Below are 14,224 nucleotides of genomic sequence, written 5' to 3' on the forward strand. Positions count from 1 at the left end.
ACAGAGCCATTATAAATGAGGTGGCAATCAGCTTTATTGACATGAGAACTAGTCTGAATAAGAGGCTGAGTGAAGAAGGAAGGTTAATCAACAGTATGTATAATAAGCTCCTAGGTTTTTTTCCCTCAAATCATTACATAAATGCATAGGAAACACCTGGAAAATTGTATACCAAAATACGAACAGTGATTACCTCTGCATAGCTATAAGTAGGATAAGGTAGGATTTTAATTCCACTATTTTTATTTTATGCATTTATTAAATACTTTATAGAAAACACATGTTTACTATATTATTAAAAGACCAACAAAATTATTGAAAAAATAAATGCCTGCAGTTGTCCTTAATTATGAGATTTGCTGATCCAAATATTGCAAAATAAGTTTTTTTTTCCTCACTAAAGTAATCCAACTCTCAAACAATTCTCATTTCAATACCTCAGCTTTCCTTTCCATATATTTTTATTTTTCTCCTCTCACATGCATTTCGATGGAAAATATATTGAAGGGAGAGAAAGAAATTTTTAGCTCTCACACAAAGGCCACTACCGTACTTGTCATATTACTCTCAGTGTGGGCTGATGTTCGTTTTTGACTTTTTCATAATAAATAAACCAAGTGGCCTGGTTCATCTTTTCTCATTTAATCAAACTGATATATGTGCCTGGTTACATCTTGTCTAATGTATAAGCGTGCTTAGTTAAGTACTGTATAATGTGTTAGTGTTCCTAATGAAGTATTACATTTCGTCTAATATTCAATACGCGATTTCAGTTAAATATTTAAACAATGTTTAAATATGTAGTCCTCTCCAAACTCTTATAACCTTCAGAATTGTACTGAGGGTGTTGACTTTTTTTACATATGTTTTTTCTCCACTTCCATGGAGAGTTCCATTTCTGATTCCCCTCCCCAGAGAATCCCTACAACGCTGAGGAGGTAGACTCGGCTGCCAATTCCTTTTAACGGCCTTGCGTAGGTTTCTTTGGTGCGGATGCTATGCTGAACCTCTCTCCTGCTTTCCTTAAGGGCCGGAGAAGTTTGGCCTCTAAGGGAGCAGAAACATACACCGAGTATTTTACTGGTACCCTAATGTGGGTCCATCTACTGGACTCCTTCAACTCCAGCGCCCTGCGGTGGTGACAGAGAAGAGGGGAGCCCATGCCCGCATTCTTATTAACCCCATTTCTCCACTTTCCCTGGGCTTACCCACACACCTCACTTCTGTGTCCCGATGGCTACAGAGATGAAGGGAGATTATGTGTCTGATGATCTTGTGTGAGCACGACAGGTCACTTCACGCCTTCTCTGAGAAGCAGGGACATTGAGAAAGCTAAAGGAGATTTTATACTTCAGCTTTCAGATTGTTCCTCTACCTCCTTGAATGGCGAGGTGACTGTAGTTGTCGTTCCAAGTGCAGAGCTGGGGTGTAGCGGGGTACCAGGGCCGGCTGAGAAGCAGGGACTTTGGAGGCCTGGCCCTCCCCCCATTGGGCCCACGGGAACTTTGTAAGCACCAGCTCTCCGCAGAGAGAAAAATTCTCTCAGGCTTGGCATCAAGATACCTAGGATGTCCTGGGAGATGAGATGAGCACCACATCCAGGGGTGTAAAATTCTTGGGGGTTGAGTCACTGGTACATAAATCGTAATAGGAGAAACGAACTCTGTTTCTGGTGTCACACAACGATTACTAATGAGAAGCATCATGAATGTGAATTCAGAGCCTTGCCACCCCCGGCATGGTAGTCAGGAAACAAGGATCCAGATGTGGTGTGTCTGCCTTTCCCTTTTATTTATTTAGTTATCATTATTATTATTTTAGTTTCTAGAGTTTCTAGCTAAAAATGAGCTGAAAGTGTTCTTTGTAAAAAAAAAGAATCATTACAATTTTCCATATCCTGCTTTTCTAGTTGTTCCTCAATACCTCAATTTTCCATATCCTCCTTTCATCACAGAAATTCTTCCGCGAACAGCAAACACATAAAGATCTTTTAGACATTCATTCCTCTTGCCTTCCTCCTTAGAATCATTGTATTTTCAATCACATCTTAGACTATCACGAACCTTCTAACAGCACAAGTCAAACTGAAATAAAACATATTGTAAAAAGAAAAATGAGTGTTTTGTTTGTAATATGGCATTTATTTTACAATGCACATATTAGGTCAAATGGTAAGAACCAAAAGCATCTTTTCCCCACACAGAGATCTCCCAGAGTAGGCCCCACGAAGGCTACTCTGAATGCCGCCAGAAGATTTGTCCACCAGCTTTCAGCTTTCATAGACCTTCCACACCAAAGGACATACCTACCACTACGGCTTGTGGTGGCTGAAAAAGAAAAACGGAAGCAGGTCATTAAGAAAAATGCCGCAAGATGTGTGTAGGAGGAGTTCTGCAGTTGTTAAGGCAAGGGGAGCGGGGCCTTCCCCAGGCTGGCTGGGCAGCGCCCGGCCTCGGCCTGAGAGGCAGTCTCGGTTCTGGAAGGCGGCTGGCTCACACTCTTTTGGGGTTTGTTCTCTTTTGGGCACTCCTAGCTTTAATGGTCTTCTTGGGGCTGGCTGGTTTGGGAGCAGGCGGCTTTCCCTTTGGCTTCGGGGTGTTGCTACGACCTGTACGCCCCGCTGTTCGCTTCTTGTCCTGAACGGTCCTCCGCTGTTCCTGCAGCCTCTCTTCCCACTGCTGGGAGGCAATTTGCACACATGACCGTCAGAGACATCGCACTGTGTAATGCTGGGAAACTGATGTCAGAATCGATGCCATTTTCCCCCCCTGTAATAGCTGAGTCGTGACAACAATGAATAAAATCGCCAGACTGCGTTGCCGGGCACTTGGCACACACCAGAGGATTTGAGAAGCGCTCAAGATGGGATGAAGTCTTGATACCCATTCATTTCACGGAAGCTCCCAACAGCCCTGCTAGGTTGGACACCACAGTCGTGGCCAGGAAAGGGCACACACGGCCCCTTTGCAGCCAGTCACACAGCTGACAAATGTCAGAGCTGGGAACCAAATTCACCAGTCTGACTCCGGGGCCCAAGACCGCAGGCCAGGCACTTTGGCCCCGCCGCCCTGTGCTGCGACATTCGTGCACTGCCAAGCCTTCTAAAGAGGCTCTGACATCGCAGAGAGCTGAAGTTTACCCAGCCCACAAGGAAGGCCAGGGGGCCTCCCAGCGCATTTGTGGCTGGGTTCACCTAATGCTCTTCCATCCAAGACAGAGCCCCTCCCACCTCTAGTAATCCGCTCAAGTGTTAGCCACCCAGAACCGATGAGAAATGAGACTTTCTGGATAGTTGTTTCCTTCATAGAAAAGGACTCACTGCTTATAAAGAAATACTATTCGCTTAAACAGCAGCATGTAAGAAAAAACTGAAAAAGTGGGTCCACTTGAATAGACATTGCCTTTTAGCATAACCCATACGCCCCTACTTGGTCAGAGTGTATTTCATTCAGCAAAGAGTGTGAGCATGACCACAGGCCAGGCATTGTCCGAGGCACTAGAAATGCAGGGAAATGAGAAACACAGTCCCCACCCTCCCAGGGCACAAGTCTAGTCTGTTCTGAAATAATGAACTCATCACGTTTGCTATTACATGGTGCTAGCTTCAAATTCTCACTGAAGCATATTGGAATGTTTGCTGCAAAACTGAATGGCCCAAACAGCTCTATGATTCCTGAAAGCTTGCTTTCCTCTCAGGTTCTTATGGTGGACTGACTTTCTACATTGATGCTTCTAATCTACGGTAGTCCTGGAAACCGGATAACCAATCCCACTAGAATTTTCTGTCCAGTAAGGCTAAGCGCGCTCCTGAGCAGCTCCTGAGTTTTTAGCTCAGATGTGACCGTTGTGTTATTCCAAAATGCACGGAGTAGGAGAGGCTGTGTTCAAACTACCTTCTCCATCAGTCTTTTCCCTCGCAAATTGAGAGGCCCCAGGCCGTTGTAAGACCTTTCGTGAACCGGAAACCACAAATTCTCCTAGATACATCTAAACGTATTTTCAGGAGAGGGGACGCTTTAAACATTTCCAACCAATGACCTGATTTCTTTAGTTCTGGTGTGATCTCATATCTCTGGGCAAAAAAAATTATTCTAACTCCCTTAATTGAATTACCAATATTTCCATGATGTTACCACTAAAATCAGGGATTTGGCCACAGAATGATTACAGTTTGTAGATAACTGATTTTGACAAGAGCCTCAAAATTATCTTAAACACAGGGAAAGATTATGCTTTGTACAGAGACAGAATGAATTTTAGAATTGCGTATTCACACCCTTACATGTCTATGTCTGTTTTAAGACCTCTGGATGTTAATTCTGCTCAAGTACCTGACTGATTTTGCTAAAATAGTTAAATAAAATACCATAAAGAGATAAAAAAAAAAAACACCAATTTAACCTGGAAATAATCAGTCGATCCGTATTGAATGCAACCAAATCACCTCTGAGGCTGAAGAGAGATTAATGCTACAGCTTCCAAGTCAGAACAGCTGTGCTCTTAACTACTTATTCAAAAGGCAAATTGTACCGCTATTGCAGGCCCCCTGAGGGCCTGGAGAGAGAAGAATGTGAAGAATCCCCCAGCTCTAAAGAATTTCTTCACATGCCCTTAACTCCATATTCGTAGTGTTGCTAATTATACTTACTATGGATCTTTTACTGAGTTGATCTCTCCATTTTTCAACTAAACAGTTTTCAAGAAGCATCATCCTGAAAAAAAGTAATTGATCTTGAGCAATTCTGATTATGAAAGGAAAAAGTTTAAAAATCCAAAAAATTGTAAAAAGCCAAAATTCTTTATAACTCTTAACTGTACACTCCACATGTATACCATTCATATTTTACTAGCATTTCCTTTTATTCTTCTTTGTCCCTATATATATGTGTTTAGATCACACTGTATATTGAGATCATACTGTACATTTTTTAATCATTCTATTATATGTATTTTCTCATATAATTAGAATAACTAAAAAATACAGCTTTAATAACCATAAAATATTTCAACAATGATATGCATAATACACTTAGGCCTTTCTCTACTGTTGAACCTCTTTTTGCTTAGCTACTATTACCAGCATTGAGTCGAATGTCCTTGTATATATATACTAGTGTGCACTGACTTATTATTGCCTTAGGACAGATTTCTGAAAGTAGAATTACTGGGCCAAAGAATATGTCTTTTTTCAAGGTTTTCCATGCACAAGGCCAAATTGTTTTCAGAATGGTTGAACTTTCGTTCAAATTATTTTTTAATTTGGGTTGGAGAATTAAAGAGGTAAATTTAATACTATTTGTATTTCTTCTGGAACTTGTCCGTATAGATTTATGTACACATTATTTATATATTGTAGTCTTAATGTACCAAATATGAACTTATATGACCTCTTTATACAGTAAGGTTACTATTGCTTTGTCATAACCATTGCAAATATTTTTCTCAATATTTATTGGCCTTTTTGGGTAATTTTTATGTCCATGATATTATGTCATCAAAAGTCTATATTGACATTTTGCCCTTGTAATTTCTTACGTTAATTTCATGTTTGTAAAGTATTTTGCCTTTCAGATTTCACATATCTATTCACCTGATTTTATCTTCTATGATTATGTTTTAAAAATAGCTCTTTAATCCATTTGAAATTTATTTTATAGTACAGTATAAAGTGAAAATATGTACTAGTTTTCCAAATAAAAATATCTGCAACATTTACTAAATAATATATTCATGTCCAATTGATTTGCCATATCTCCTTCACAATCAGTTATTTTATGCATTAGAATCTGTTTCAAGACTGCTTCCTCTGTGTTATTTACCTACATGTGTACTCCTGCCCCACATGGCATTAGCAAGTGTAGCTCGGTACCAGTTTTCTGTTTCTCCTAAGGCAGATCTCCTTTCAAATGGTATTTTCAAAATCTCCTTTACAAGCCCTTGCCCGTTTGTTCCTTCAAATGATCATCAGCATCAATTATGAAGACATAACTCCCAGTCATTCAAAAATATTTTTACTGGTATTTTCATCAGAATTATAATAAGTCTATAAGTGAACAGAAAGGATGACAGGAAAGATGTTATTTAATTCATTTATAATCCATTCATCTGTCCCAATAGGATTTAATGACTAGCAATCTGGTACGGTCCCAGAACCGCATCTCGTTCTGTAGCAGGTACAAATACTATGCAAGAGATGAGCCCAGAAACTTCAGTCAACATTCATTCATTCAACTTCTTCAGAGAGACAAGTTATGAGTAGAAGAACAGTTTTAAAGCCAAGAACACAAGGTGGTATACACGGTGCGAGGACGGTACCCAAATACTGACAGGATACAGATCAAGGAAGTATTCAAGTGAGGTCAGTTTCAAAAGGGGTTTTGGAGAAACAGTCCATAGCTGTATCCAGAAGAAACAGATAAGCATTAATGGCAGGGAATCAAAGGGAAGACTGGTTATATAAAAAAGGAGTCATTTTGTTGGAGATGTATCCTGCAGCAAGTTATGGGGTCCTTCCTGGAACCTGGTCTGAAGAGTTTGATTTTTCCATTACAAGGAATGTACCAGTATATAAAAAGATGCCAAGGAAAGAGAGGTGGGGACGCACACTCCCAGAGATATGCGTGTATGTGTGTGTGAGTGTGAGTCTGACCGTGTATGTGTGTGTGATGGTCTATCAAACAAATACTGTACATTTATATTGTATATAAAGAAAATGTGGAACTGTCATCTCAAATGGCCGTCTTTACTCGATCTGTAAGTTGTTAAAGAGCTCTTAAAAAATATTCAGGATTTGCCACACTAAGATTGATTTGAATGGTTTGAAAAGAACTGTTTTAACTCATAGTAGTATATCTGCCTATGATTTTTCAAGTCGCTTAATGAATTCTGAACTTGATTTTTAAAGATTCCATTCAAATAGTCCTATTTCAATTTTTCCTTAATGCCATGAGGAATTCAATGATATTTAGGATATGTGATATGGTAACAGTGGCATCTATTAAAATGATCGATTTGTTTATTTAGTTAGTTAGTTAGTTGTCTTTTAAAAAAGAACTACTGGTGCCATTTTTTTTTTTTTTTAAATAAACCATCCCTGTTAAATGAGATTCAGGTTTCTAGAAGCAGCGTGCAGTTGCTTCTGCCCCTTCGTGCCTACCTGGAACGCCACTCATAACACATGATGAGAACGTCTTGGTGGGGCAGAATGTGAGGACACTGGCAGGAAGAATTTGTGATGAGCGGGACCTGCATTCGAGGGATGGGGGACGAGGACTTGAAGATCTCTTTCACGTCCACCACGGTGGTCACTTCGTTACAACCACTCCTCTGCACGGCTTTTATTTTGGCATGAATGACTGCGATTGAAAAAAGTGACAGAAGTGTTGATGGAGCCTTCGAAGACAAAGAAGGATGGTGCATCCGCGCCAACTCCTGAACCTCTCTTAAAGAATCCCTCCTGTAATTATGGTCATGTCCACGCTGCCCAGACACAGGCAAGGAGCCCACACAATCCGATTGTCAGCATTGTCTGCCGAGGCCCGGATCCTGCGGCAGAGTGCAGGTGTGCGGGGACAAGCAGGCTCCCGCGGGGCTCTGCCGCTGGCTCGGCCACTGCTCCTCATCGGCTGCAGCTGATAAAGAACCGCACAGATTGTTCCCCGCCTCAAAATCCTAAAATTAGTCCCGTTTGTTTGCGTGTTTGTTTGCCCAAATCCTACCCGGAAATTCATGTCAGGAACGTCAATATTTGTTAATCCTCTGCCTTGTGATTATCTGAAGTGAGATCATATGTTCTTGAGTTCAGAAGCCACTTTTTTTTTTTAAGATGTATTATTTGAGAGAGAGAACGTGTGGGGGGAGGGACAGAGAGAGAGGAGAAAGAGAATCTCAGGCAGACTCCCCGCTGAGCCCAAAGCCCAAGGTCATGAGATCGTGACTCGAGCCAAAATCAAGAGTTCAACGCTCAACCGACTGAGCCACCCAGGCGCCCCTCAGAAGCCACTTTAAAGTTGTATGGTCCAACTACCCGTCTGATGCTTGAACTTCCTCTCTTCCAAAGGAAGTTATTAAAGTCATAACATTTTTGAACTGGAAGGAGTCTCTGAAGATCACTGCTCTCAATCCTTTAATTGCACAGACTGTCAAAGCCAGGTCTGTGGTGAGCAGAAGTATAACTCTTATTACAGATGGCTGTTAACATCAGTGTGTCTGATCAAGCTTTAAATTCTGGCCCTTTTGGTCCCTTGCTATTACTGCCTTCCATGGAATTGTAATCAGCCTCGCACGGATCTGTCTTGGATTCTGTCCTAGAAAGCTGGTTTATGAAGAAGCCAAAGGACTTAAATAGAAATGGTTTCATCATCAAAGTAGTTATGGAGAAACTCTGGTTAGTAAGGAGGGCTGGATAGTGTCAGATGAGGGAAAAAGTAGATTAGATTAAGACAATATCTACAAAAAACAGTTTTAAAACAACAACAATGAAAGCTACTGGAAGTCAGTGCTTTTTTTTCCCTTTGGTTGAGTTACCCACATTGGCTATGTATAATCTCAAATCTTACAATTCAAATAAAAGGTTATGTTTTTCAGACTTTTATTTTTTAAAATTTATTATTTTTTTTTAGCATTTTATTTATTTATTTGACATAGACACAGCAAGAGAAGGAACACAAGCAGGAGGAGTGGGAGAGGGAGAGGGAGAAGCAGACTCTTCACCGAGTAAGGAGCCTGATGTGGGACTCGATCACAGGACCCTGGGATCATGACCCGAGCTGAAGGCAATGCTTAACTGACTGAGCCACTCAGGCACCCCTTCACACTTTTATATGGCCATGATCTTCCTACTTTCACATATGAAATATTACATAAAGTTCATGATTTAAAATTTCAGTTTGAATTATGGAAAACAAAGTTAACAAATAAAATGACCTTTTTGCCTAAACAGTTCCTGTTATTTCAGCAGAAGTAATTTAAGAGTTGCAAAGGTACATAAAGGAGCCCAAATAGATATTTTAAAAGAACCTATTTTTAATTAAATTTACTTTCAAATGATAATGGAATTAAATTTACTTAAAAAATTAAAAATAGCCTGATTCTTTGAAGAACGTGCTGACTGTTCTTTTCAGTAAGAGAGGAGGGCATTTAAACTATGTCAATACTTGTACATATTTCCCCACAATTCCTTTAAGATGTTAAATATCTACAGGTTTTTTTTTTTTTAACAGGTGTTTATAAGTAAAAAGAAAGATGGGCAGGTCTTAGTTCCTGGGCCTCTGGGCCTCAGATAATCCAGCCCATGGATCACTCACCCATCCTTCAGGAAACCTCAGGAAGAGAACAGGTCAGATGGGCTGGCCTGGCTGAGTGGCCCTTCTCCCTAAGACAAGGAGGACCTTGAAGGCAAATTTGTGCTCTGATCCACATCACTGTTCTCCCTGGGTAATCTACTTTGGTTTTGCTTAATTTACCCAGAAGAGCAAGACATTTTATAGTTGTGTTTGTGCCATCGGGAACCCACGTCGAGAACCCACGTAAGTAAACCCTTTGTCATCAGCTTTGTGGCTGGTTTTGCAATGTGGCAAGTCCTCAGGTGAATGGTTGCGTCCGATGACTTACCGTAGCTGTAGTTTTTGCTCAGATATGTCGCCAGAGTGGGCTTCACCTTTTTGCACTTGCAACGGTCTGGAGGAGACGAAAGAGAGACAAGAAGTTGGAAAAGTGTCCTGAAACCATTCTGGGGAGGAGACAAAGAGGGAACCTCAAGGCGAAAGAACTCACCGGGGCTTAGGCGTTTACAGTCAACATCAAGAGGCCTTTCCTGAACCATCATGTCTGGCGTGATGTCTATCCACTTAACGTCTGAAACACACACAGAGCCACGTGGGTGTGGTCAGTGACTTAGCCTGTTCACCCAGCTGGAATAAAGAACCATCTGGAGACACACACTAGCACAGTATCAAAAGAATAACACTACATTGTAAAAGTGGCATATGACTGTCGACTACCTCTTTCATACAGACATTCCTGGGCTTAGGAAAGAAGACTTTTGAGTGAGATTTTACCCATCGAGCACAAATTGACGTGAATGCGTGTCCATTTGACTTGGCTGATACAAACAGCTAACTTCCCTTCCAAATCCATTTTAAAATGTTGGTTTTTCCAGGTTGACAGTTGACACTAATCAAAATGTCCAGAATATTTCCAAATCACCACCTCTCCTTTTGCAGTGCAGAAACAGTCCACAGCTATATGTAAATTCCCCAAAGCATAACCCTCTATCATTTATATAATGTAAGCAATAAATATGGTTTTTTTCCTAAAGCTTTGAATTAGAGAGGAGTTTCGATTTTCCCTTCACTTTACTTCTCCTTCATGTATTGGGCAATGCTCTGAGATAGAACCTCAAAAACTACACTGAGGCAACACCATAATCTCTTTAAATGTGCAGGAACCTGGGTCCGGGATAAAAGCATGCAAAATGCTCTTAGGTTTCATTTCAAGAAATGGAATTAAACTTGCTCCTTCATCCTAGAAAAGCAGCAAAATGACAAAAAAAAAAAAAAAAAAAAAAAAAGGAAGCAAAAGTTGTTATCCAGTTAAGGAAGACGCCACAGAGTTTGACTATGAAACAGACGTCACAATTTTCCAGAACAACTAAATTTACAAACTTGCACTCCTGGTGGGGAGTGATGACTGGTACTGCCTTTTTCGGCAAGAGTTTTCAAGAGCTGACACTAACTGGAGAATCCCGGTGGGACTGTTTTCAGGATTAAACGAAAGTGCTTAACACTGGCTCAGCCCCGTCCTATGCCCCACCTGCTATTGCCGCTCTTCTCTGTCAATGACAATGCCCCCAGTGGCTCACTTATAAGCACCTCCTCACCCCGCACACACATAATCTATGGGACGTGGTGTTCTTCAGCTTCCGAAATTCCTGTAGGGAAACCAGACTTTTCCCCAAAGTCTGGTCACCAGCCCTTCCCACCTCCCCCAACCCTCGGAAGTGGGGTGGGGGGTGCTGACCGTCCACCCACTGGCATCGGGAGAAGTGGCCGCCCGGTTCTCACGTGGCAGCAACTGCCAAGAATGCCCCTCGCCCCCTCGGTCCTTCCCCTCGGCCTCACCCTCGGGGAGGTCGGTGACGATGGCCTCCGGCGAGATGCACACGCCGCGGTCGTAGACGGGCAGCTCGTCGCAGGCCAGGCTCTCGGGCCAGCTGTGGTTGTACATCTTCATGAGGGGCTCGCAGTCGTCGCGCGCGCGCTGGCACACCGACTTGCACGGCTTGATGGGGTCGTGCAGGAACTCCAGCGTGCAGATGGGCGCGTACATGGCGCAGAGGAAGAAGCGCAGCACCGAGCTGCAGTTCACGTCCACCAGCTCCTCGTACTGCTCGATGGCCAGGATGGCGTTCTCCTGCGTGCTGTGGTGCAGGTGGTTGGGCATCCGCGTGATGTTCCAGGGCATGTGCCGGCACATGGGGATGCGCACCGCCTCGCAGGGCGCGCCGCGCACGCCGAGCGCCAGGCGCAGCCCCAGGCACAGCGCCGCCAGGACGGAGAGCAGCATGGCACTGCGCGGGCGCGCCGCCACCCCGACCGGCAGAAGGGGCCCCCGGCTTCCTGTCCCCCTAGTCTCTCGTCCTCCCTTCCCTGGGGAGGAAGTCCTTCGGGGGCACGGGAGAGGCTCTCCGCCCGCGCTGCGGTCGGCAGCGGTGCGGGACAGCGGGAGCGGCCGGGGGTATCCGGCGTCCGGCGCACCGAGCGCGAGCAGCGCCAGCCCTCAGCCTGCGGGGCGCGGACCCGCCCAGGCAGCTCCAGTCCCCGACCCGGCAGCTCCGAGCGCAGCCGGCCTCGGCCATTGCGGGACCCTATTTATCCCAACGCGTCCCCTGACGTGGGCTCGGAACGCTCCCTTGGCAGCGGCGGGAGCGGCGCGGGCTCCCCCTCGGCCGCACCCGCGCACCACCCCCCCCCCCCCCAGCCCTCGCTTTGCCGGAGCGGTGACATCATCTCCTCCGGGCCGCAGCCCAGGGCTGGAATCCTGCATTTCCCCAAAGTCCCTCCTTTTTAGTCTGGCCAGTCCTTTTTCTTCGCACCAAGAAACAGAGTCTGGCAGTCGTTTTGGACACCGGATCCAAGAGGGTGCAGGAGAGGATTTCAGGAGAGGCGAAGACGCTATTTGGGTCAAAGCTGAACTTTGCGCCCTCTCTGCCTTAGAGGTTCCCCAAGTACAGAGTTGGAGGGAAATGTGAACTTCTGCGGCCCTTTAATTCTGAAGCATGCCTGCTTTCTCCAGTAGGGGGCATGAGAAGCGCTGAGCGGCGAGACTATTGTGTGGGACCGGATAGACACGTTATATAAACAAACGCCCCCTCCCCCAGTTGTACGGAGTTGGGTTTTGTTGTTATTGTTGTGACTAGAAGACATGAGTTTGGGCTCAGGTTTTTCCAGAATGGCATTTGGTCTGTACCTGCTCCAGGAACAGAAATGCCTGAAGGTGCAATAATAGCATCTTCTAGTTTAGGAATGTTTTCCATCCGCCAACATTCCTCTTCCTTCTTCTCACTCCCTATTCCTCTCTCCAATGTGAATGAAACCCAGGAGAAAACACAGAGCACCGGACACCACAAGCTGAAAGATCTTTTTCCCCCTTCAGGCCAAGCGATTTCCAACGCAGCAGCCTAGAATCTTGATTTTTGATGTTCTTGAAACTACTTGAGTAAGAAGTTGTGTACCGTGGAAAGCAAATGTGTATGTTTTGTGTTCTCTTTTCTCTTATTTTTATTAGGAAAAGGTAATAAAACCAACTGCTGGCTCAGGTCTCCACAGAAAACGCAGGCTTTATTGTTGCAAATGTACATCAGTCTTCAGGCAGTAAGATTTCTGGTATATGATATCTTCTTAGGGCATTAGAATATGAAAACGTGGTCTCTGAATGTTAATCTTCATAAACATAATTCAGGGGTTCCTGGGAGGCTGACTCGTTAAGCGGCTGCCTTCGGCTTAAGTCATGATGTCGGGGTCCTGGGATTGAGCTGCATTGGCTCCCTTCTCAGCAGGGAGTCTGCTTCTCCCTCCACTGCTCCCCCAGCTTGTGCTCTCTCTCTCTCAAATAAATAAGTAAATAAAATCTTAAAAAAAAACATAAAAGCATAGTTCAATTAGAAATCTGAACATATGGCAGATAGTTGTTTTTTCATTTTGTTTTTTGTTTTTTTTTTTTGGCTCCAAAGCTTAGACCCACAATGTTTAATTTTGACTCTGACCAAGACTAAGAATTAAAATAGCCCAAAGAACAAAAAATACAGCTGGCATTTTATTGAGCATTTACAATGGGCTGGGCGTGGTGCTAAGCTCTTTAAATGCACTATCTTATTTTTTTAGGGACCATGAATTAAACATGGTAAGTTGAGAGGACAAATGACACAAATATATTTCAGGATTCATTCAAGGAGTCAGGTTCTATTTAGGGGAAGCCCAGAGCGTCCAAACACAGCCACACCAACCTAAAGAGGTATTTCCAGATAAGTCTCAAGCTCCCAGGATGCCAGACCAGGCCAATGAAATATCACACAAAGGGGATAACCCAGATGACATCTTCAGCCATTTGCAGCAGTCATATCCAATGAGTCTAAACCCCCTGGCTTAGTGAAAAATATTTGCAGCCCCAATTCCTACAGGGGAAGAAAATACAGTTTTGAGAAACAGCTGAATTCGGGCTCCTTTTCCTGTGAGTTGGTGGAAGAGGCGACCTTGGAAAGGGCTGTCCCTGGCACAGCCAGCTGGAACCTGCTGCGTCTGTCCCAGCAAGTACCAAGTCACAATGCTGCAGGCATTGCCCTGATGTTCCCCAGGGCATGTCCTTTAAGAAGGGGGGAGGAGAAGGTAAGAGGCCCCCTCTATAAAGCTCTTTGCCCCCCCCCCCCAGGAGGTCCACTGGCAGCCTGTCTTTAGTGCTTCTACTTGGGGTGGGGCAGCAGTGAAGGATTCATCAGGAGATTCCATCAACTGGCCTTCGTCTTCAGGCCCTGCCTTAGCACTCAATCCATTACCCTGTACTTGACACTGATTTGCCAATAGCTCACGTAACTGAGGAAGTTCCCCTGGTCAGTGGCTTCTCTCTGGTGGTTCCTTTTCAGTCTCCTTAAAGGCCTACTCCTCTGTTTGGGCTCCATGCCCAGTCCTCGCTCTCGACATGCCCTGCCTCTCCAGGAGTCTCAACCTCA

The 14,224-nt window shown here is 44.0% G+C and overlaps 1 protein-coding gene across 1 annotated transcript; it reads right to left on the bottom strand.

Annotated features, from left to right (window-relative positions):
- Positions 1-16: 16 nt before the first annotated feature.
- On the bottom strand, positions 17-11,893 carry SFRP4 (secreted frizzled related protein 4). Its single transcript, XM_006738594.3, has 6 exons — positions 11,121-11,893; positions 9,775-9,855; positions 9,613-9,678; positions 7,157-7,355; positions 4,649-4,712; positions 17-2,678 (listed from the first exon to the last, which is right to left on the bottom strand). The coding sequence occupies exons 1-6, from the start codon at positions 11,563-11,565 to the stop codon at positions 2,493-2,495; spliced, it is 1,041 nt and encodes a 346-aa protein (XP_006738657.2). The 5' UTR covers positions 11,566-11,893; the 3' UTR covers positions 17-2,492.
- Positions 11,894-14,224: the final 2,331 nt, after the last annotated feature.

Source organism: Leptonychotes weddellii, chromosome 12 (assembly GCF_054177405.1).
Source record: "Leptonychotes weddellii isolate Sample4059 chromosome 12, ASM5417740v2, whole genome shotgun sequence".
Taxonomy (NCBI): Eukaryota; Metazoa; Chordata; class Mammalia; order Carnivora; family Phocidae; genus Leptonychotes; species Leptonychotes weddellii.

What these genes read in the sequence shown, in the direction of transcription:
- SFRP4 (XM_006738594.3), bottom strand. Translation starts at nt 11,565, where the DNA reads ATGCTGCTCTCCGTCCTGGCGGCGCTGTGCCTGGGGCTGCGCCTGGCG. An exon ending in CGTCACCGACCTCCCCGAGG is followed by an intron (nt 9,856 to 11,120) that starts GTGAGGCCGAGG and finishes TGTGTGTTTCAG; the next exon opens with ACGTTAAGTGGATAGACATC. An exon ending in AACTCAGTAAAAGATCCATA is followed by an intron (nt 2,679 to 4,648) that starts GTAAGTATAATT and finishes ATTGCCTCCCAG; the next exon opens with CAGTGGGAAGAGAGGCTGCA.